The sequence below is a fragment of the Coregonus clupeaformis genome, chromosome 17, assembly GCF_020615455.1.
Source record: "Coregonus clupeaformis isolate EN_2021a chromosome 17, ASM2061545v1, whole genome shotgun sequence".
Taxonomy (NCBI): Eukaryota; Metazoa; Chordata; class Actinopteri; order Salmoniformes; family Salmonidae; genus Coregonus; species Coregonus clupeaformis.
In genome coordinates, this window is record NC_059208.1 from 26,803,076 (window position 1) to 26,827,959 (window position 24,884).

The 24,884-nt window shown below is 42.5% G+C and overlaps 1 protein-coding gene and 1 long non-coding RNA gene across 4 annotated transcripts; both read right to left on the minus strand.

Moving 5' to 3' along the window:
• Positions 1 to 113: 113 nt before the first annotated feature.
• Positions 114 to 24,360, minus strand: LOC121556088 (glyceraldehyde-3-phosphate dehydrogenase). 3 transcript variants are annotated; one of them, XM_041869966.2, is made up of 11 exons: positions 24,288 to 24,360; positions 7,965 to 8,024; positions 3,800 to 3,896; positions 3,463 to 3,569; positions 2,407 to 2,497; positions 2,000 to 2,118; positions 1,769 to 1,850; positions 1,443 to 1,594; positions 988 to 1,150; positions 690 to 787; positions 114 to 549 (listed from the first exon to the last, which is right to left on the minus strand). In XM_041869966.2, exons 2-11 carry the CDS (start codon positions 7,991 to 7,993, stop codon positions 480 to 482), a joined length of 1,008 nt encoding a protein of 335 aa, XP_041725900.1. In that variant the 5' UTR covers positions 7,994 to 8,024; positions 24,288 to 24,360; the 3' UTR covers positions 114 to 479. The 3 variants fall into 3 exon arrangements, with proteins under 3 accessions (XP_041725900.1, XP_041725898.1, XP_041725897.2); XM_041869964.2 differs by lacking the exon at positions 24,288 to 24,360 and adding an exon at positions 23,428 to 23,465; XM_041869963.2 differs by lacking the exon at positions 24,288 to 24,360 and adding an exon at positions 23,216 to 23,274.
• Positions 9,710 to 13,854, minus strand: LOC123492863. The gene is made up of 2 exons (XR_006661897.1): positions 13,174 to 13,854; positions 9,710 to 10,009 (listed from the first exon to the last, which is right to left on the minus strand). It is a non-coding gene; the product is annotated as an uncharacterized LOC123492863 (long non-coding RNA).
• Positions 24,361 to 24,884: the final 524 nt, after the last annotated feature.

The window sequence follows — 24,884 nt, forward strand, 5'->3', positions numbered from 1 at the left end:
ATTGATTATCCTGAATGCAGATGACCACTTATTTGTCATTGTGTGAAAACATGTTTTTATAACACTGGGCAAACAGGAAACATGATCAACAACAAGGCAAGACAGAGACATTCTTAAAGATTTTCCAGATTTATTACTTTTTTAGTTACAGTAGCTTGTCTTTCTCACTTGACTCTTAAACTATAATTATTTAACACCAATATTCCATGGTAACAGCCAGTATGGAAACAACTATGGCAATGCTCTGGGCAGACACAGAAACGAATACTGTCAAGTCAAAACCGTCTCAAAGTGGGACTTTTTCATAAAGGAAAAAACAAATACTCGTACACACAGCCTACGACAGAGACTAACTTGTCTTGTAGAGAGTGATGGAGGGCTGGGGGTGCTAGGGTGTGACACTGTGGCTTGGTTATGGAGGGTGTGAGTGCATGTAAAAGAGGGGGGTGGTCCCATTCCAGCTTTCTGGAGCCGGAAAGTTACTCCTTGGAATGCATGTACAGCAACAGGTCGGCGACGCGGTGGCTGTAGCCAAACTCATTGTCATACCTGGAGAAACAGACAGAGATGGGGTCATAGTTTAGTTGAGGGCTGAGAATAACCAAAAAGGGGTCCACCATTAGCAGAGGAGGAACCATAGAATTAGAAGAAAAAAAAAAATGAATATTTACTCTAAGGGAGGAACTTACCAGGAAATGAGTTTGACGAAGTTGTCATTGAGGGAAATGCCGGCGCCAGCATCAAAGATGGAGGAGTGGGTGTCTCCAATGAAGTCAGAAGACACAACCTGGTGGGACAGGAAACATGAGCACTGAGAAACCCACCAACATAACACCTGTAGTATACAGAGATCTATGTAATCTAGGTGCCCTGCTTTTTAACTACAACTTGCTAATAACACATAATACAATTGGCAGTTCATCTGAGCTCTATTGCCACTTCTGCTCATCATTCAGTTGACACATACATATTTTGTAATGAACTTACAGAGTCCTCAGTGTATCCCAGGTATCCCTTCATGGGTCCTTCGGCGGCCTTCTTGACAGCCTCCTTGATCTCAGCATAGCTGCCGGGCCGGGACAGGCGGCAGGTCAGGTCCACCACTGACACGTCAGCCACGGGCACACGGAAGGCCATGCCAGTCAGCTTGCTGACAGAGGAGAGGGGGAGAGGGAGAGAGAGAGCTCACATCAGCATTTATATAAGCAGTCTGTTTCATCAAGCACACATCTGCATTCAGCATCTTTGATAAGTAGTAGGCACAATCACATAAATGTATGCAAAACACACCCACCATAGGAGGCTGCTGAGGGGAGGACGGCTCATAATAATGGCTGGAATGGAGTCAATGGAATGGTATCAACTACATGGTAACCATGTGTTTGATGTCATTCCATTCATTCCAACCAGCCTCCTGTGACACACACACTCCATGTACTGACCCGTTGAGCTCAGGGATGACCTTGCCCACAGCCTTGGCAGCTCCGGTGGAGGCAGGGATGATGTTCTGGTGGGCACCACGGCCATCACGCCATGCCTTGGCAGAGGGGCCGTCCACTGTCTTCTGGGTGGCGGTGTAGGCGTGGACTGTGGTCTTGAGAGGAGGACCAGAGCGAAAGAGAGAAGAGAAAAGAAGGGAAAGATTAGCATGGGTTCCATAGTGTCAGTGGATGTGTCAATATGGATCATAGGACAAGAAGACATGCAGATGCTCCCTGCATGCTGGTCATGAAGATGCATGGACAGACAGTCTAAGAAGGACACTTACCATGAGGGCCTCCTCAATGCCGAAGTTGTCATGGATGACCTTAGCCAGGGGGGCAAGGCAGTTGGTGGTGCAAGATGCATTGCTGTGGATGACCAGAGAGAATTACAATAGGTCACCAATTCAGTTTAATCAATTATGCTAGCGTTAATAAAGTTGGACTATACTTGAATATTCTTGTGAAGAGTTCGCCCTTTGATCGTGCAGGTATTGGTAAGGAATAAAGGGACTCACCTGACGATGGTCATGCTGGAGGGGTCGTACTTGTCCTCATTGACTCCCATGACGAACATGGGGGCGTCGGGGGAGGGGGCAGACACAACCACCCGCTTGGCACCACCCTGGATGTGGGACTGTGGAAACAGAAAAGAAAACACATTGAGAACGTCTCAAATCTTGCATGCACATGTAATACATCATATTGAATGCTTGTGTCTAGATCTGAGTGACATGTCCTAATACACTTGAGAACTGTTGACTGACTATGTTGATAAAGTATTTCGAGTTTCATAGGTTTATTTTGACAAAATACATTAGGGTTACTTATTTGGCTGCTGCAAGGCCTTGGTGAGATCTATAGTTATCAGTGCTTGAGGGGGGACAAGAGTGTCTGTGTTGTCTGTCTGGGTACTGCTACTTACAGAGGCCTTGTCAATGCTGAGGAAGACTCCGGTGGACTCAACGACGTAATCGGCACCAGCTTTACCCCATGGGATCTCATGGGGCTTCATACTAATGGAGAGAGAGAGAGAGAGAGAGAGAGAGAGAGAGAGAGAGAGAGAGAGAGAGAGAAAGGTAAGAGGGGAAGAGTTTTAATTTCACAAGGCAAAAACTGCATGCGAAAGTGATAGATAATCAAACATCACTATTTTCCTCTCATGACCAAATACCCATCATGTCTATCTCTCTCTTCCGCCTCCCTCCTTAAAAGGAAAGATTCACCCATTTTGATTGTTATATCATATTTGTGCATCTGAGCGATGTTCTATCGATTCCCTTGTTTTCATACGATGCAACACCATACAGGATTTATTTCTGCCTGCTTGAACGGCAATAGCTCAGATACATGAAAACATGAAATGACCCTGGGATCAATAAAACATCGCTCAGCGAAGTAAAAATACGATATACAGATGTAGGATCTTAATTTGATCACTCTTTTGTTGATGAGAATTCTCCTGCACAGCAGGAAATGCAAACTTGCAGTCTATTCAAGGTTTAAAAAGGCTTCTAAAGTTTGTAATTTCCACTTCAACATTTCAGACTTGATTTGCCCTAACTTAAAATGTATCAACCCCTACAAAAGATGTCTATTAATTACAATTCACATTTCCTGTTGCTGCAGGATTAATTTTCCTGCTCTAGCAAACTGGCTCAAATTAAGATCCTACAGCTGTAACATTCAAAATGGGTGAATATTTCCTTTAAGCCTCATTGTTATCACTGTGAGCTGGGCCTTGCAGACAGGTGGCATGGCACCAGTCCTCAAAGGCCTATAGCAACACTGAGGAGACAATGGCCAGAGGGATTACAGACCACTGAGGTAATACTCTATGAGCCAGGGAGAAAAGGGGCACACACGCTCAATCCCAAATCAACCTAGCCCCATAGAATGGAACTTACTCAGACATAAAGAAATTCCATTCCAGCGGCCCTCGCACACACACGCAAGCACATGTGATGATGTCATCACTCACCACTGGAATACGGAGATGGAGTGGTCGTCCACAATCAACTTCCCGTCCTCCATGCTCACCTCACCCTTGTAACGGCCGTGGGTGGAGTCATACTTGAACATGTAAACCTGTGGAGAAAGAGAATGTTAGAGAAAAACAAAGGTGACATTGTCAGAGAACATCAAGGTTATCAGTTATCAGTTCATTACACATAACGGGGTAGTTGGGGTGTTATTACAATAAATACTACCACAAAAGCACACATGTAGTGTGGTCTGGCCTCCTCTGCTTAATATGGCAGGGTGACATTTTATATGAAGGCTGTTGATTGAGGGACTGTGAAAGAGACTCAGCTCACCATGTACTGCAGGTCAATGAAGGGATCGTTGATGGCAACAACTTTGATTCCCTTCTGCAGGCAGGCCCTGAGGACCAGGCGGCCGATACGGCCAAATCTGGACAGAGAGAGGGAAAGGGTGGATTCAGTACACAGACACAGGGAGACATGGGATTGCTCCCCTAAAAACATTCTAAAATTCCCTCGTCCGGCCTCTGTGTATTGGGACTGTTGTGAAAAATTCCAGATGATGCTAAATTAACATCTTTGAGTTAGGATTTACACGTCATGTGGATGTGTGACTGAAGAAATGAGTGTACTTGACCGTGTGACTCTGTGTTGTACGCGCGTTTGTGTGCTTTCCTTGGGGTGCTTATTTACAGTGTAATCCTCATTATCTGTTAACAGTGCTGTCCTCCTCTTCCCATCTAACACTGACTCCCCTCAACACCACACCTTCTGGGGCCGGTTGCACCAGTTGGCCATAAGTGGGTCGTAACTCTACATCCAACGTAAAAAGTCAGCCCTTCTATGAGCTATGCCTGGGCGTAGATTCAAAGCCTAGTAGGGAGCAGGCCTACGGTGTAAAATTGGGACGATCTTCTTTCATGATATGCACAGAAAATAATGTTGTGTGTCGTGTTCAGATTTCTCAGCCTCTGTGGGCTTTCCGAGTTGCCTATGCGTCAATAATACACTTGATTTATGCTACATACCATGCTAAATGTGTCTGATCAGATATTAGCAAACGAATAGATGAGCTGCCACCTCCACTTATTTGCCCAACCAGAGATCAAATAACCAAATACTGTATACAACGGAGATTCTGTGAAACAAAATCACATTGATTGATTATCAGACAAGTCAAAGGCTTCTGGGTGATCTGAAAAGTCATAGTCAATCGATCAATAATATAATAATACTTTTACAACCTGTAGAAACAATGAGAATAGAAGGGTTCAGAACTTTTGTGAAACATCACAGTACAGTTGAAAAATATATGGCAAATAGAAATCCAATATGGATGGTGTTAAGAGATAGATGGGAGGTGTTGAATGGAGCTGAAGGACGGGACTAATAACAACTAACAACAACAAGATAACTAATGTAAAGCATACTGTGTCCATAATAAGTATATAGGTTATAGGTTGAGAGCTTTTGTGAAAGAGCACAGTTAGAAAGATATGGCATATAGAAGCAAAACGGATGGACATCATGAAAATGATCGGAGAGGTTGAGGGTAGAGGAAGTTCACGAGTAAAAACAAACAAAATATAATTATTGTAAAATTGACTATGTCCATAAAATGTACAGTTGTGGTCAAAGGTTTTGAGAATAACACAAATACTAATTTTTCACAATGTCTGCTGCCTCAGTTTTGATGATGGCAATTTGCATATACTCCAGAATGTCATGAAGAGTGATCAGATGAATTGCAATTAATTGCAAAGTCCCTCTTTGCCATCAAAATGAACTTAATCCCCAAAAAACATTTCCACTGCATTTCAGCCCTGCAACAAAAGGATCAGCTGCCATCATGTCAGTGATTCTCCCGTTAACACAGGTGAGAGTGTTGACGAGGACAAGGCTGGAGATCCCTCTGTCATGCTGATTGAGTTAGAATAACAGACTGGAAGCTTTAAAAGGAGGGTGGTGCTTGAAATCATTGTTCTTCCTCTGTTAACCATGGTTACCTGCAAGGAAACACGTGCCGTCATCATTGCTTTGCACAAAAAGGGCTTCACAGGCAAGGATATTGCTGCTAGTAAGACTGCACCTAAATCAACCATTTATCGGATCATCAAGAACTTCAAGGAGAGAGGTTCAATTGTTGTAAAGAAGGCGTCAGGGCGCCCAAGAAAGTCCAGCAAGTGCCAGGACCATCTCCTAAAGTTGATTCAGCTGCGGGATCGGGGCACCACCAATGCAGAGCTTGCTCAGGAATGGCAGCAGGCAGGTGTGAGTGCATCTGCACGCACAGTGAGGCGAAGACTTTTGGAGGATGGCCTGGTGTCAAGAAGGGCAGCGAGGAAGCCACTTCTCTCCAGGAAAAACATCAGGGACAGACTGATATTCTGCAAAAGGTACAGGGATTGGACTGCTGAGGACTGGGGTAAAGTCATTTTCTCTGATGAATCCCCTTTCCGATTGTTTGGGGCATCCAGAAAACACCTTGTCCGGAGAAGACAAGGTGAGCGCTACCATCAGTCCTGTGTCATGCCAACAGTAAAGCATCCTGAGACCATTAATGTGTGGGGTTGCTTCTCAGCCAAGGAAGTGGGCTCACTCACAATTTTGCCTAAGAACACAGCCATGAATAAAGAATGGTACCAACACATCCTCCGAGAGCAACTTCTCCCAACCATCCAAGAACAGTTTGGTGACAACCAATGCCTTTTCCAGCATGATGGAGCACCTTGCCATAAGGAAAAAGTGATAACGAAGTGGTTCGGGGAACAAAACATCGACATGTTGGGTCCATGGCCAGGAAACTCCCCAGACCTTAATCCCATTGAGAATTTGTGGTCTATCCTCAAGAGGCAGGTGGACAAACAAAAACCCACAAATTCTGACAAACTCCAAGCATTGATTATGCAAGAATGGGCTGCCATCAGTCAGGATGTGGCCCAGAAGTTAATTGACAGCATGCCAGGGCAGATTGCAGAGGTCTTGAAAAAGAAGGGTCAACACTGCAAATATTGACTCTTTGCATAAACTTAATGTAATTGTCAATAAAAGCCTTTGACACTTATGGAATGCTTGGAATTATACTTCAGTATACCATAGTAACATCTGACAAAAATATCTCATAACACTGAAGCAGCAAACTTTGTGAAGACCAATACTTGTGTCATTCTCAAAACTTTTGACCACGACTGTATATAGTATGTATAAACTGGAAGTAGAGGCCTAAGCGTTGTTGTTCACTAGTTTACTCCAATTAGGGAAGGGGTTGGAAAGTAATAAAGGGAAATATATATTTTTTTAAAGGATATGTATATATATATATATATATATATATTTGCGAGAAAAAAACACATATGGGGGATTGGAAGTGATGCAGACAATTACATTGATGGAAGTTACAATCTATCTGCAATATTAAAGCTGATCTACCCCCTAGAACAAAAGAAAGAAAAAAGGCAAAGGCTTTTAATTGGAATATAGCCTAGGCTACTACGCCAGTGAAGAGCTAAATAATCCACCTGTTATACTAGGCTACATAACATGCTAGCAAAATGTTCTGATAACACTGTTAGATGAGCACTCACCTCAACTTGGCTAACATTTTCCCAGCCTAATTGTAACCAAATATCTCAATGGAGATTCAGTGAAAATAAAAATCTGACATTGATTGATTTATCAAGACGAGTCCCCATGCTTGTCTCAAAGCAGTGCGATGGCGCGGTCCCAATCATAATGGTGCTGAAGTTATAGTTGACCACACATGGCTATTACTTTAAAGTATTTCAAATGGTTGAATGACTTTGGGAGTTTCAGTAAGCAACAATATGATAAATACCTTCAATGGCATTAGCCTACTTCATTCCAATATTTTCATCATTCAGTGATATTTATTCCCACAGTAATTATTGATTGACCCATCCAGATGTGGTTAAGAAAACGTGCATGCATAGTGGTGGGCTTTGTGAAGGATGGTGACAGCCTAGTAACGGGCGCTGCCTAGCAACCATCATTATGACGCATCAAATCTCATGAACGCACACTGCTTACACCGGACTTAACTACGACTAGTCTTATTTTTGGTTGGTGCAACAGGTGTAAATTCTGATCCCAAAGTTGGACGTAGCTAAGCCCGAACTAGCATTTAAGACCAACTTTATGCCCAACTGGTGCAACTGGCCCCTGATGACAACCACAGGCTCTGTGGGGGCCGACTGATACCCAGAGGAAGACGACCAATGTCTGTTCAGTGTTCATTGTTTGCTGCTCCCAAATGCGATTTACACTATAGAGCCTTCAGTTATCAGTGTATTTTGCAATTGCATTGCACCTTTATATTGCTTCATAGCCTGTTATTATTACATAACTAGTCTTAACAGGGGCTGGATGTCTTTGTTGGTGCACATGATGGGTCATTTCCCATTTTTTGAATGGCAGTGTTTAACACGGTTTTTGATAAATATGCAACAATTTGTGTATTAGAGGTGAATGTAACACTAACCCGTTGATTCCAACACAGAGGTCTGACATAGTTGCTGTTGATTGGGTTGTAGTGGTGAACCTGAAACAAGAAGAAATGAGAAAACATTAGGAAGCTTATTGCAACAAAAGCATCTCTCCCTGTAGAAACAGCAAAGTCTTGCAAATGTACAGCTTTCACAAAGAGGGTAGGACTAACTAACACTGAAGTTTCCCAGGCCGTCTATTCCCGCAGAGCACAGTGCCTAAAATCTGCAATCAATCTTTTTTTCTATAACCGCAGAGAAAGTAGTGCCACAGTTTAATACGTAACAGCAGTTAGCTAAGTCAAACACTTGTTCTGCTCTGTAGTGCAGGACTAGGTGGCCTAGTGCTGGGAGAGAGAGGGAGGTGTAGGCTAGATTTGTGTCTCTAACTTGGCTATGGGAGGCTCCATTGTCTCCAGGCCTGTTTAACATGCCAGACAGAGAGCAGAGAGTTGAGGAACTGAAGCAACAGGCCCAGACTTCCTATTCAGAGGACTTCCTTTCTGTAGACTCCAGGGGAAACCAGCCCAGTATGGAACAACCACTGGGTTCTAGGCTCCTCCCTTAAAGCCTGTCTGAATCCACAAGGGACATAAATCAGTAGCTCTCCTCTCCTCCGCAATGTTAACTCTCACTGTATTACCAGCCTGTAGGCCTGTGGTGCCAGGCCAGTCTCATTACTTTACAGAGGCTGTGGTGTGTAAGGAACGATAAAACACAGCCTTCCACTTTAACCTTTTGGTTTAATAGGAGACTAGGCTATTCGTCTACTTTGACTTCTCCAATGGTCCCATATTGGAGGATTGGACACGGACATGCTTATCTGTTATCTCAGCTCAACTTGCATGGAAACGTATAAATATGAGCCTTGGGTAGGGTCTAGTTTTCAGTGCCAATCTGAATTGTGATCATATACATATTACTTTATGGGCAAGCTGCTGCATGTTTGGTATTTCTGACAGAGTGAGTGGCAGCGCAGGAGCATGTTTGGAGGTTTCTAAAAACACTGAGATAGGCTACTGAGAAAGGAGGGATGGAACATAGTCAAGTATATAACCTCATTGGCCCTATAAGGACTGGGGAGGGAGAGGAGTCAAACAAAGAGACGTGTGTAGGAAGGGGGAAGATGACCATTAGCCAGAGACACAGGAAGCAGATGTGTGTGAACGAGATAGATATGAGACACTTCCTGTAACTAGAAAGCAATTTATTACAGCTGAGACTATAAAAATAAGGCTTTATAGTTTAATGATGTCTTTACAACCCGTTTGAGCAAGTCAAAGATAAATGTTCAACCAAATTATGTAGCCTAGACAAAAAAGTGTTGGTTAGTAATGCTGAAGGTAATTTTTTGAGGTCGGGAGAGGTTTTAACAAATTTTTTAGGCAAGACTTGCAAAATACAGTTGGCCAATAACATCAATGTCAGGTCTGTTGGAGGATGGACCACATAACTGTAAGTTACTACCCTTGGCTAACACATAGTGATGCAACAATCAGGAAATTCCTGCTTCTTCATTTTGCAGCGATAAAAACGTTTGTTGGAAATTGATGTGGCAAACTCTTGTGAATATCAATGTAGAAACACTGTTGTTATAAACAAGTCATAGCCCTAGGCTATATATCTATCTCTGCATCATATTTACCATAATCTGTATTGCTTTATAGGTGACATTTAAACCAATAAAGCAAATGACAGACCCATTATTAAATCAATTTCAACTGAAAAACAAACTGATTTATTTTCAACAAAGGAGACAATTGATTTGTCCTAGTCTGCCATGATGACAGATAGTGATTTTGGCTGCACATGGAGGTCCAATGAGGTCCAATCTAACAGGTCTAAAATAACATTTAGGTCTATAAAAAATCCATCACCATGCCCAGTTCAAAGGAAAGGTAAATGTGGTTTGTTTCTTCTCTCAAGTTAGGAGAGAAATAAAACCTAAATAAAACTATAATCTGAAATTACATGGTTATTAACACATCAGCAACTGACTGTACGAGCGGATGTTATGCCTAAAATGAGTCCTTGAAAAAGCCTGAGTGTAGGAGTGGGCGATATACCGGTTTGATAGTAAAAACCGGTATTGTGCCGCGCCATGATATGGATTTAGCAATATCATGGATACCGCGATTTATTCAGAATTCATAAATTCGAATTTTGCATCAATATTTTTTTGTTCCAAATTTCAACTGAGTGATAGTACTAAGTAGCTACATCTTTTTTTTTTTTTTTTTATCCAACCTTTCTTGGTTCTTACGAATAAAAGAATGTATGTTAATATGTTGACCTATTTTTATGAGCGCACGTCGCATGCACTTGTTGCACGCATGTAGTGCTAGCAACAAAGAAGTGTGCAGGCAGCTGCAGTTAGGAGGCAGGTTAACTATTGGGGGAAAACTTTACAATCCAGGATGAGCGAAAACACAGAAATTGATGTTGCTCAAGAGCAGGAGGATAAATTGGTTAAGAAGAAAGGGGGCACCTCTGTTGTTTGGAACTGGTTTGGCTTTAAAATCTCCGACCCCGACCAAAACACTACCCTATGCAAGTTGTGTCGTCGTGTTGTCTTAGCAAAAGGTGGAAACACGACCAACCTGTTCAATCACTTAAAAAACATACATGTCCGTGAGTATGAACAATGCACCAGAATGCGTGAGACAGTAAGCCCAGGAGCTCGCCCGAAGACAAGCCAGACTCGCACTCAACAATCAATTATATCATCATTTGCTGCCGGTACTTGCTATGAGAAGACGAGCAAAAAATGGATAGACATCACAGCTGCGATTACAAATCACATAGCGAAGGACATGGTACCGATTCAAACTGTGGAGAAAGAGGGGTTCAGAAAGTTGATTCAAACTCTGGACCCAAGATATGAGATCCCGAGCCGCAAATATTTTAGCAAAAATGCCTGCCACAGCTTTACACAGAATGCTGGGACAGAGTTTACAGTGAGATAAATAACATTCCATTCTTCTCCACTACTGCCGATCTATGGTCAAGTCGTACCACAGAACCTTATATAAGCCTCACAATCCATTACATAGACGGTGACTGGAAACTGAAAAGTAAGTGCCTACAGACGTCTTATTTCCCAGACGACCACACCGGGGAAATAATTGCAGGTGGGCTGAGGGACATACTGTCGTCCTGGGGATTAAAAGAGTCGCGTCAAGTTTGTATGACGACCGACAGCGGATCGAACATGATCAAGGCATTGCAGCTGAACAAGTGGGCAAACCTTGGATGTTTCGGACACAGGCTGCACAATGCTATTGGTAAGTTTCAGGACTGTAGCCTAGGCCTACCCTGTATGATGCTTATTATTAAGAAAAAATACAGCTCACATCAGCCATGTACCGTAGGCTAAATCTAAGCACATCAGATTTGTAAAATGTGTAACAGTTGAATGTAAATGCCGTAAATCCTCAAACAAAGATTAAAAGTTATATTGTATTGTGATTTCTATATAAAAATGCATTATTATTAATTATTATTGTATTGTGATTCGATTATTTTTCACCCTATTATTTTGATTTCTTATTCCCAATTTCCAGAGAGGAGTGTCCAAAACGCTCCCGGGCCACAGGGGTGTGCGATTTCCCGGGCCACAGGGGTTTGCAAAAAGGTGGTTAGCACGTTCTCATACAGCTGGAAAAAGCAGAAGGCCCTGATGACAGCACAGAATGAACTAAGCCTGCCCCTGCACAAGCTCATCACAGAATCTCCGACAAGGTGGGGATCTCGTCTGAAAATGATGGAAAGAGTCCTGGAGCAGGAAAAGGCCATTACACAGGTCCTGGCAGGGGACAAAAGACACGGCACCTTGTACCTACCTGGCAAGACATCCAGGTCTTGGAATCAGTCACAGCAGCACTGAAGCCACTCCAGGACTTTACAGATGCCCTGTCAGGAGAAGCGTATGTGAGCGTGTCCTATTTGAAGCCTGTCATCAATCTGTTAAATGCAGAGGTTCTAAATCTGAGCAAGGGACGATACAGAACTGACCAAAGAGATCAAGATCAAGGTTCTTGATTACTTGAATAACAAGTACACTGACCCTGCAACAGATGAGCTGCTCTCCATGGCTACCTTTCTAGATCCAAGGTTCAAGACCAGGTACATGTCCGCTGAGAAACTGGAGGACATTAAGGTATTTATTCATTTGTTCTTGTTTTATTGCTTCAAATGTAAAGCACTTTGGGCTGCATTTTATGTATGAAAGGTGCTATACAAATAAAGTTTAATTATTTTCATTTTTTAAGGTGAGAGCTGCCTCAGAGACCGAAGCCCTCCTGGTGGAGAACACAGCCCTGGGAAAATCGTCTCTTGCAGAGGATCACACTGACAGGGAGAAAGAAGCTTCCACTGCTCATCAATCAGGCAAGAAGCCCAAGAAGAGCCTTGGGAGCTTCTTTAAGCAGACCAGCAGTGCACCTGCCTCATGTTCAGAGAGGCAGATCATTGAGCAAGAGCTGAATAGCTACATTCTGGCAACGGCAGCAGACAGCGAGTCTGATCCTTTGGAGTGGTGGCGATTTCACGGATCTAATTTTCCACGTGTGAGTTGTCTGGCAAAGAAATACTTATGCATCCCTGCCACAAGTGCCCCCTCTGAGAGGGCATTCAGCACTGGGGGCAATGTGGTGACATGTCACAGGGGCAGCACTAAAGCCAGAAACAGTCAACATGCTGGTATTCCTGGCACGGAACTTGTGAAGAAAGTTCTAGTGAAGATTTGTTGATATTGTTGATAATTGATGGTTGAGGCTTGAAAGGTTTAGTTTCAAACGGTTAGTTTTTTACATATCTACGGACCGTAGCCAAAACAAACACACGTATTTGAATTTGTAATTACCTTATTTTCTTTATCTCCTGTTATTTTTTATTTAATTTTACTTAATATCTAATTTATATATATATATATATATATAGGCCTACCTACCTCATGTTTACGGAATGCATGTTTGCACAATACAAATAAAAACTTTTCAGGTCCATACGGTCCAATGCCTCACTCTTTCTGGTTATATAAGGTTCAAATACATATTTTTCCTTAACTAATATAATTTAACCAAGAAGGGATATTAAAATGTGATTCATATTTTTTTACGTCATATATCGTGATATCATATCGATATCGTCTGGACAGTGGAAAATATCGTGATATGAATTTTAGCTCATATCGCCCACCCCTACCTGAGTGCCTTTTTGTAAACGTATTAACAAGTGAAGGGGTCACCATAACCTCTACACCAGATATACTGATATAAAAACCCTGGAGAGATAGGCTATATTAGGGTCATGGCTAGAAGGGACCCAGCTTTTGTCAAATTAACATACAAAGTAGATTGTTTTTTGCATTTTTGCTAACTCTAACCCTTTTTCTAACCTTAACCTAATTCTCCTAACCTGCTATGTTAATTCTCCTAACATGCTGCACAAGTTATCCTAGCCTGCTACGAAAAGTCAAAAGCTGAAACCCTTCTAGCCATGACCCTATATGAAGGGAGTGCCAGTTACCCTCCATTACTTTTTCCACTCCGAGCTGAGGGTCATCGAAATGGATGCACAGAAACAATCCATACACGGAACAGAACTAGTACTGAACTCTCTGGGCATTAGGCTAGACTAGTGGGGACAAAGCCCTTGGGGCTAAAACACCTCAGACCAATCGAAGCGACACTTTGGGCAATCAACTCGAAATAGCTATAAATAGGCCTAGGTTTTTCCAACGGATTGTCTTGGTTGTCTAATGTCTAGCACCCGTTTCAAACTGTCTGGGTGGAGGCTATAACGTGAGGGTTATACAAAAGCAACATACAACATATCCTTAATATATTATTTATTTACTTGGTTAACTAAGTGTAGTAAGCTATGCAAAACGACATACAGTGGATTGCGAAAGTATTCACCCCTCTTGGCATTTTTCCTATTTTGTTGCCTTACAACCTGGAATTAAAATGGTTTTTTTTGGGGGGGGTTGTATCATTTGATTTACACAACATGCCTACCACTTTGAAAATGCAAAATATTTTTTCTTGTGAAACAAACAAGAAATAAGACAAAAACAGCAAACTTGAGCGTGCATAACTATTCACCCCCCCAAAGTCAATACTTTGTAGAGCCACCTTTTGCAGCAATTACAGCTGCAAGTCTCTTGGGGTATGTCTCTATAAGCTTGTCACATCTAGCCACTGGGATTTTTACATTTACATTTACATTATAGTCATTTAGCAGACGCTCTTATCCAGAGCGACTTACAGTTAGTGAGTGCATACATGGATGGAGATAGGGATTTGGACTTGTGATTTTACTTAATTCTCCTTACTGGCCAATGACTATGAACAACGATTCTGATCCAACCATAAATTCATACGTTGTGCCCCTGGCCTGAGACGATGGAAGTTCAATATGTAGCTACATGTAGGCTAATGTTAACTAGCTGGCACATTGTTGCCCAGGAAAGTAAGTTAGGCTAGCGAGCAAACATTTTCGCCAGGTAGCCTAGGACAACAAAAACTAAAAGTGTGTACTTGTACTGTATGACAGTCATAGGCCGTTTCGGCAACATGAAAGAGAGGATGGCATTGGCGTTTCACTATAAGTAGGGTGAGTCAACATGTTTTTTCTACTTGCATCCATGCACGCATGCACACACAAAGGCATATGAACTAACATGTTATAGAGCAAACAACACAATTATCACAACACATAGGTTGTAATATTGCTTTTTTCCCCCTGGCTTGGCTTCCCCAGTGATTTTACCCACACAACGCTAATGAGACCTAATGTAAATGTCTCGCACACATTGAACATGAGAAGGCATCCATGCTTTGCGCAGTTAATACATCCGAACCTGAAATAGCAGCGGTGCAAATTAGTGTCTCGACTTTCTGAGTCACGGTGACAGCACGCACACAGTGTCGCTGACGGTGGAATGTGGCCTCCTTTCCCGGTAGTCTCCAAGGTGCAGAGGAGTCCCATTGTAATTACTGGTTTCCTTCAGGGTGTTAATAATAGACAGCGTAGCTATGAAGCGAGCAGACCGGCACATCACAGGTGTAGGCTACTGCACTCTTACAAGTAAAGGAGCCTGGAATAACCTTGGGGTTCTCTAGCCCCGTTTATACCTGGTGCTAACATGGGTCATTTGTCCTGATCTTGTCTACATTCTGAGTGTGCCCACAGTTCCAGAAATGTGTCTACACGTGCTATTAAAATGTGTCTGTTGTCCATCCACTGTGTCTGCATTGTGACCAGATTTCCTGGTCCCTTCCCTTATGCAAATAGTTTCACAGCTATTCTTTCAAAATAATATTTATTTATTGTAAGATACATATTGATGTAATCAGTCAATGGTGCCACCTGTCAATGATTTTAGAGGGCGGAATAATGATGATTTAAATGGTTTATCTTTCCAGATCGGTCTACAATTGTAAGATATCCAGACACAATGTTGTTTTACTACCTCTGGAGGTGGGCAGGATGGGCTGATCATGATCAGATCACAATGTGTCTTTTGATTGTCTACACCTGTCAAAAAATGTGGCCACAATCAGAACAAAGGACGCAAGTTAGAACCAGGTATAAACGGGGTTTAAAATTGCCACACAGGTGGAACCTTTCCAGTTCAAAAAGGTTTCTTGAGGAACCCCTCTGAAAAGGGTCTTGGAGGAAGGAACCCCAGCGCAAAGGTTTAGACCGGAACCTTTATGTGATGGGAGGGGTTACATTGTGAACCTTTTTAATAATGAGTGGATTCGATTTATCTGACTCGGGCCCCCGGGTAGGTGTGTAAATGAAAGTGACATAATTAAGCACGTGGAGTACAATTCTGTTTTCACATGCAAAAGTGATTGGTTTTGATAAAAACGCTTTATCTGCCCTCCCAATGAAAACTAGTTTTAAATTCAAACATATATTTTATGGAAAAGAGATGTTTCTGAACGATGCACCATGCTGCCTTGTTGACAACACGACCGAGCAGCGCAGATTACTGTTGATTTGAGAAGGGCGCTCCTCCCGTTCACGTCAAGGGCCATAGACTGTTCTCCCGCAGCTCAGCATAATCGAATCCGCCCTTTATATTGTAGAGGTGGCAGCTTATCAGAAGATTGGAGGCTTATTGGAGGCGTGGCCTTCAGATAGTTCTTTTTGGCCACCCGTTGGAGTAAATGTAATTTGTGTTCATCATGTTAAGTTTGTACACTGCCCCCCAAAAATATCCTATTTATGTGTAATATATGTTCTAAAATAATATGAATTATATTAACATTGCTGATTACATATAGTGAGGAAGTGGTACCTATTTCAACTTTGGGATTTGCATATACTCTTGACGAACTCATATACCTCTACAGGCCTCTTAACTGCAAAACTGTCTGTGTTCAATCTTAGCATGTGATGACAATACAACTGAACAAATGAACAGGACTGACATTTACTCCCACAGATGGCCTAAAAATATATATCTGAAATCTACCACCCCTAATAATCCACATCTCCAGTCCAGGGTTCTGCTGCGTTCATAACCAAGTGTGAGGTTGAAATGTACCAGTTGTGAAGTCGTACCAGTTGGATGCATTTACGTGCTTTGAACTTGTTGAGAAACGCCGATTGGCTAATGGCCAACAAGCTGTGTAAACCAGCTATCAGGCTTTTAAACATATTATAGTGTTCAAAAACCATATTAATAAATAGCTTTTTATAAATAATGTTTTGTTGTAGCGTTTAATTGCAGAACATTTTGTTATCGAAATCGTTTCCATAGTAGGTGACGGCAGAGGTTAGCATGTGGGTGAAGTCGGAGCTCAGGATGATAGACGAGTTTGCCTCTACTAATTACCTGTTGGAGGGCCGTTCAAGTGGATTTTTCCCAGACATATGTCAAAATCAAATCACATTTTGTTTGTCACATGCTTCGTAAACAACAGGTCTAGACTAACAGTGAAATGCTTACTAACCATTCTTCAAGGCAAAACTGCTCCAGCTCCTTCAAGTTGGATGGGTTCCGCTGGTGTACAGCAATCTTTAAGTCATACCACCATGACTAGGCCATTCCAAGACATTTAAATATTTCCCCTTAAACCACTCAAGTGTTGCTTTAGCAGTATGCTTAGGGTCATTGTCCTGCTGGAAGGTGAACCTCCGTCCCAGTCTCAAATCTCTGGAAGACTGAAACAGGTTTCCCTCAAGAATTTCCCTGTATTTAGCGCCATCCATTATTCCTTCAATTCTGACCAGTTTCCCAGTCCCTGCCGATGAAAAACATCCCCACAGCATGACGCTGCCACCACCATGCTTCACTGTGGGGATGGTGTTCTCGGGGTGATGAGAGGTGTTGGGTTTGCGCCAGACATAGCGTTTTCCTTGATGGCCAAAAAGCTCAATTTTAATCTCATCTGACCAGAATACCTTCTTCCATATGTTTGGGGAGTCTCCCACATGCCTTTTGGCGAACACCAACCGTGAATACATATGCAAAGGGGTTGAATACATATGCAGGCACCACTTCTCCATTATTTATTTATTTAAATTTTTTGAAACACGTTTTTTTTTTTTTTTCACTTCACCAATTTTGCAATTTTGTGTATGTCCATTACATGAAGTCCAAATAAAAATCCATTTAAATTACAGGTTGTAATGCAAAAAAATAGGAAAAACGCCAAGGGGGATGAATAATTTTGCAAGGCACTGTAAACTACATATTTAATTGTACTAGTATCATAAGGTCAAGTCAACCCTTACTGAATATGCTTAGGATCTGTAGTATCCTCCGATGAGCAATAAGTCTTAGGACTCCTCCCAACTCCCCTCTCCACAGCTTGCAGGCCTATATGTAAGACTGCTGTGCTGCAGCAAGGTAGGACTTAGCGCGGTCTTTGAAAGGACACACAGGATTGCCCTTGCATCTGGTTGGTGTAACGTTAGACAACTTGATAATCTGTGCCTGTGTGAGTGTGTGTGTACCTGTATGCCTGTGTGTGGCTCCCATTGCACCACAACTAACCCAGCTGGCTTATCCTAATCTGCCTGTTCCTCCAGTCTGTGGTCTTTTTAAAGGGCCCCAGAATGCACTGCGTATGCTGCCTGGATTGACTGGCCTATAATGAACCAACTGGGCCAAGCTCACAGTGAATCCTCCACACATAATGCAGTCACACTGACTCCCAATGAATGGCATCTGTCCCTCAGCTCCATTCACTGCACCAGTGGGGAATTAAAACTACCAGTCTGGAGCTTGATATTTACAATTTAATATATTCAGTAACATTATATTTCAGTAACATTGAACATTAAAAAGATGTCATCAAGTTAGACTGTCTGGCCATCTTCAATTATCCTTGCCACACAGGCATCACAAAGTGACCCAGCAATTAGTGCTGCAGGCAAGCAGGCTGGGAGGCAGTCAGAGAAGGCTCCATGTTAGTATCGTGTGCTAACATTCCTCCCTCCCTCCTTTATATTCTGTTCACACCTTCCCACTCTCCCCTTCAGCTATAGTCTGGTCAAATCCACTGCACAACTTCTATCACCTCCATTTTGTTTCTTGAGAAAAACAGAGTAGACAAGCCTCACGCCTGTCTCTTCAAGGCCGCTGTGGTCTTTAAAATAAAATGTTGGCGGGTTCTGTGCCTGTGTGTATCATTGTCTGAAGTATCACCACCCCTCCTCTTTTGATCTCAGAGTACGCAAGTGGGCTGACAAATAGAATTTTGTCGAGGGGACCAATCAATACTGGACTTGTGTTCTGGATGCCTCAAGATGTCAAATGGCTCTCAATTAAGAGCTGAACTGTGGAGGAATTGAACAGGCGCAGGCTGCTGGCAACATGGTGGTGACTCTTATTAAAGCCCAGCACAGACAAATGGTCACTGTGTTCGTACAGGCCTATAGGATCCACCTCTGCATCTGACTCAACCTCAATCAATTATCTGCCTGTTCTACTGCAAAGTGTCACACAACATCAAAATTAACTACATGCCTGTTTACCAACACCCCATGATCATTGACATTTTTACATTTTAGTCATTTAGCAGACGCTCTTATCCAGAGCGACTTACAGTTAGTGAGTGCATACATTTTGTATCTTTCATACTGGCCCCCCGTGGGAATTGAACCCACAACCCTGGCGTTGCAAACGCCATGCTCTACCAACTGAGCTACATCCCTGCCGGCCATTCCCTCCCCTATCCTGGACGACGCTGGGCCAATTGTGCGCCGCCCCATGGGTCTCCCGGTTGCGGCCGGCTACGACAGAGCCTGGATTCGAACCAGGATCTCTAGTGGCACAGCTAGCACTGCGATGCAGTGCCTTAGACCACTTTGGGAGGTCCCAAAGATCAGGTCCCAAACACTGAAAAGAGTAGGCCCATGTTTTTCTGCAGTTTTTGTGATTGTGTCATTCAAGCAAAGGCGTGAGCATGAGCCATGGTATATTTAGGGCTGGCACAATTACTGAATAACGTTGTAACCGATGGTTATGGATGAAGACATCATGAAAATAAAATCATAACCATTAAATAATATATATACTGTATATATATATATATTTTTTTTGGTGTGTGGAAAGAACAGCTGACTGAAAACGAGAGAGCCGGGCATTCGTGCGGTTGTGTCCGTTTCTGCTGTAACATGGACTCTACAACTTGATAAAAATGTGTTGCTCCTTTCTGAAACAAGCAAGATGCTGTAGCAAACTAATCTTTGTTTGCCTAGGCAATGCCCCCCTCCCTGCAGCAGCAGCACATGCAGTCAGGAGCGGAGGAGAAAATGTGCGTGGTTAAAAAATATATATATATTCCGGTGACCGCGGTCATTTGGCTGACCAATAACCGCCATTCCAAAATTTGATGACCTGACCGTCACATCCCTAGGTATATTGACCATCATACCAATAATATTTCATAGCAAGGTATTAAAAATTCCTGGGGTAATAAAGCTCAATAATTCAATAATGACTACTTTGTTTCAAACATCCACCATGGTAGTTGTCTGTTCCAAGTCTGTCTAGCCAATCAGTCAAGTGCTATGGGGCTACTCCTCTGTTGGGGTGCAGCCGCCCACCCCTCCACTCACCCAGAGGAGCACTGGTCCACAGCTACAGCACCAACCTAATTACTGGGGAGAAACAGGGTGCCTGTAGTAAGTAGGTCATTCGCCACCAGGGGCATACAGATACCCACTCAGGCAGAAAATGTCCCAGACAATGGGACAAAAATAAAGTGGGTGCAATGTGGGAGCATCTCAATATGGAAGCGTTTATGAGCGGGTTGGCCTTTTACTACGGTATTCATTAAAATGCTGGCAATCAAGAAACAAAGCAAAAACCAGCGTGTGGCTGTGTTGAGGGATGAGGCAGATGGAGACCATTCCTGTTAGCAGAGGTGAGCCTGGGAGCCATTTTAAGAAAGTGCTGTGTCATACCACCACGTCCATTTACTGTGCTGCACACAGGAAGAATGACACACAACCAGGCAAATATGATGCAAGAGGCTGGCTGAGTAATTGTAGGTAATAATATATAGATATTTACAATGTAATAACAATAAATATAGTATAATTTCCATGACCAGTGTTGTCATTTGCATAGAGAGAGAGAGAGAGAGCAAGAGAGCACACACACACCGTAACCTCCGTTGACCTCTACAAGCTGTCTTAACAGGAGAGAGAGAGAATGAAAACGTGCTGCCTCACACACCCACCCTCTCACTGGCACTTTCTACATTCCCAGGCATGTCTTGTATTGATTGTAGCTCAGTAGTTTTCCACTGGTGAGACCTGAGCCATGAGGGGCAGGCCCTGAGACTAGAGACTGAACACAGTTCAGTATTCACCATTCAACCTGCTCACTGACTGCCACGCCCCTATGGAAAATAAACTGCATTAAGTCTCACGCAGCCCTACATCTAGAACATTATTTTCAGTAAATCAATATATCAAACCTTATCTGCATTTATGAAACATGTAACGTGATTACATAAAAAAATTAACTTATGGTCAAAAGCATGTTTTTCAAGATCATTCTGATTCGTTTGAAAATTATCAAATGTTATTGCCTGCAGCTAAACTATAGTATGTGGGCTAATCTCAAATACATCAAATGAACCTCTGTATAGCCTACTGGTTCTCGCTCTGAGAATGTTATCAGTCTAATATGGTTGGACAGCTGTCATCAGACAGAGCAGCATGATGTCCAGTCCTCCTCAACAAGCCTCAGGACCAGCCAGCCTCAGCACCTTGCCTCTTTACTGTCACATGACTGCCCTCAATGCAGACAGCCAGTCAACTCACGCCACTAAATATCACATCATCAAGGCCTAGTAATAGACTAATGTAGTCAGCTTTGTCTGGACAAAACCAGACACTTGTTAAATGCATCATAAGCCAGTCCCCTGTCCTGTGCTGACAAAATAACATCAAGTTGTTGTCATGTGAATTTCTATTTCTAATTCAACCTAAGCTTGAATCATTACCAGAGGTTGTAAAGCTCTGGTTTTAATCATCAATGATTCAAGGTCCACAATCCACAAGTAATTATCAGTATATTTATTCATGGAGAGCTCTGCCGCCAAAAACACAAACATACTGTTTTTATACCCCTTGACAAACAAAGGCACTATGCTCCTCCCACCTTTAGGTGTTTTTTTTAACAGTTCCCGCCTTCTCCTTTACCCTTGAATGTTTAGTACCCCCTCTGTTAGTGGGTTGACACTACATGATAATTCTAACATTTATACTGTATTTGGGGTGAAATCCTTTAGTCATTATTCTTAAAATCCAAATTAATCTAACAGTTGTCACCCTGTTGTGTCATGTCAGACTAAATCTTCAAGGTGGCAATACACTTAAGTCCTTTTGTGTTCTGTTAGAGCTGTGAAACCTAATAGGTCAGCAGGAGATGCCGACCAACCAGAACACAGCAGGAAGGCACACAGAGAGGGGAAAGGCATGACGGTGGCCACTGCAGAACAGAACTGTTGTATCAAACTGCAGTGGATCGGTGAAGGAGGGGCCACCTCCTGCACCCTGCCAGCATGTGATCTGCCTGAAATGTGCAGGTGAGGCGGGGGGTAAGGAGAAACATACAATGACATCCATGTCATAATTTACTGATGTAATCTTTAGGGCAGTGATAGCTATCTCTAACCCCAGCATCAAGAGAGGACTCTCAGTCAGCACATATCAAATGCAAAAGTCAAGCCTAGTCGAGCCAGGAGGTGTGGTTAACTATTAACCCAGGCAGTTACACAGCTAGTGATGGGCTGCATGTTGCATCAGCATCAGCAGTGCTTATCAAGTTCTCGCCACTATACAAGCCGGATCTGCACAAAAATTGACCTTCATAAGGCAGGTAAAGAACAATGAACGTTCCCTTTCACAGATAAAACTGATTCAACAGCCATACACTGTAATAATACAGGTATAAAGAACACACTGATAGGATTCTTCACACACATGTACTGTAAATAATGGTGGGGGAAATATCTCCATGGTAACCTCAAGGTGATGGTAAGTGCATACCAAAAAAAGGAAAGCGCATTGAGCAGGTCAGAAAGAGGGAGTAGAGAGTTTGAGGGAACCACCTCTTTTTACACAGCAAGAGACTGGCCGCGTTCGACATTGCAGCAGACTTTATAGGAAAGTCGAGACTGGCTGATTAACTTGCATCATAAATAACTATTCAATATTATTTGTAGATCAGTCAGTCTCAATTTTCCCATGATACATCATGGTTTCGATGCGCTCGAACACGGCCATTGAGTCAGAGAGAATCTCTCAGCTGCAGGCACATTCAGGCCTAAAACAGGAAAATAGGACTAGGCCCTATTTATAATCACACGACCAAACCAGTACATCAGCTCGTTTACATTAGGCCTATGCATGTGCAATCAATGCCCTTAGCAGTTAATCTTCCAGAAGGATACTTGACACAGTGTGCATGCATATAAGCAGGCCAAACTAGATAAATGAGCAGTTTACTAATGATGAGGATGATGATATGCATTACATATTGGTCACTGAATACATTTTAACATTAAAATCACTTCATTTTGAAATATATAATTATTTCACCTATTCTAACATGTCATTTTTCTGTCCTTGTAGATGAGGAATCATTTTATATTCAGAATCTGATAATAAGTGGTTTATGCGTGAGGCAACTAATGCAGCAGGGAATCAGTCAATCTGTATGGCATCTCCTGGAAAATAGGCTGGGTCTGTAAAATGACCTTACAGTATGATACGACCTTCACCATGGCGGTGATGAAAAAGGCCCATCATCTGGAGATGGCTGCCTCTCCATCCTCCATAGTGACACCGAGCCGAAACCTGTTGTTCCTGTCTTTGCAAACGGTTGACATCTTGATTAAAGTATAAACACAAGTGTATTTTAGCAGCTAATACAATTAGCTACAATTCGGACAGAGTAACCTAATCGGTACGCACATTGATGCGACACACCACACCATGGCTTCCCCCTTCAGAGAGAGAGAGCATCATTGGAATCATACAATTCATCTTCAATCATCATTAATCTCATCCCCCAAAATTAAAACTGTCAATTACAATTCAACATCCACTTCCTTAAAAAAGTGAGCTCGGCTTAATTTGGCTACATTGATTTGTTTCGGTTTTTCATCATTGCTACGGTAACGTTCTAGAATGCTATGACGCAATCAAAAGAATTCATCATAAGTATGTGCTGAGGCACGTAGCTAGCTAGAGCAACATTTCTGGGATTTCCGGTACAGTCATCCATGCCAGAACTCTTGATTTACACCGACCATTTGATAAAACTATTTAGGTTCAGATGTGGGGAAACTGATTAACTGGTTATTCATGGCATGAAGACATAATCTAAATGTTGCATGAAGCCACAATATTCGTTCTCAACAGTCTTCCGCAAAATGCACCATCGTTCGAGCTACGGTGTCACGTAACCTCCGCACATTTTGCCTTCTAATGAATGAATAATGAATTATCTTGTTGTTCTCAGCTAAATGCTCAACTCGTGTCTTAATAAACAAGATTTGTATGTGCTATGCATTAGTTAACAAACTACACGTCATATTTTCAGAAATTATGTTGTACAGAAACGCGAATTATTACACAAGGCCATGGGCGCATCCTTTCCCCGCCTCCATCATTTATTTCCTGCCTTTGTAATGTTAAAGACAAAGTAGAGGCTTAGAAGTAGCTACTGCTACACTATTACAACGGCATTCTTAAACACAAAGAAGACACATATAAAGCGATAAGTATTACAATTATTGTTGTATAATAACTCCTTTGTCGTTCGTGCCTACCTTCAGTGGAGATGCTGCAGTGTCTGTGCAAACTGAGACTACAGACTTCTGAATTTATAGCGGACACGTGAGACGCGCATTGGGCTAATCGCCCTGGAAACATGACGTCACATGATCTTCTGCTGGGGCACGGCTGCTATGGAAACCATAGAGCAACTGGGGGGAGGTTGCCAATCCAAGGGCGGTAGGGGAGGATACAACAACCTGATGATGCCCTATACATCCAACCAAGCATCAATAGAGTATTTAGAAATATAATCAAAATAGGCTACGAATATATTTTTTTTTTTATGGACAGAAATCGAAATTAGTGTTTTATATTATTTTCACACACAGAACCATAACCATTATAACGGGTCAATAATGACAAAGTCGTTAATTTGCATAATTTTATGGAAATATCTGAGAGTACCGCATTTATCAATGAAAGCTCTAAAATTCCACATGCTGCAGCACGTGACTATCTGGGCTAGTGTCCTGCAGAGCGTCGGGCTGCTGGGCTACGTGAGATACGATGCGTGCCTCCACCCCATGGATGAAAAGCGTATGCGACCACATTGTGGTGAATCATCATCCATCCATTGTTGTTACACACGA

Bases quoted from the DNA above. Each gene is read 5' to 3' on its own strand.
- LOC121556088 (XM_041869963.2), bottom strand. From the start codon at position 23,262: ATGATGGGCCTTTTTCATCACCGCCATGGTGAAGGTCGTATCATACT. The intron at 1,595-1,768 runs GTAAGTGTCCTT...CCTCCTCTCAAG, and splicing joins GCATTGAGGAGGCCCTCATG to ACCACAGTCCACGCCTACAC. The intron at 1,151-1,442 runs GTCAGTACATGG...CTCCTCTGTCAG, and splicing joins GTCATCCCTGAGCTCAACGG to CAAGCTGACTGGCATGGCCT.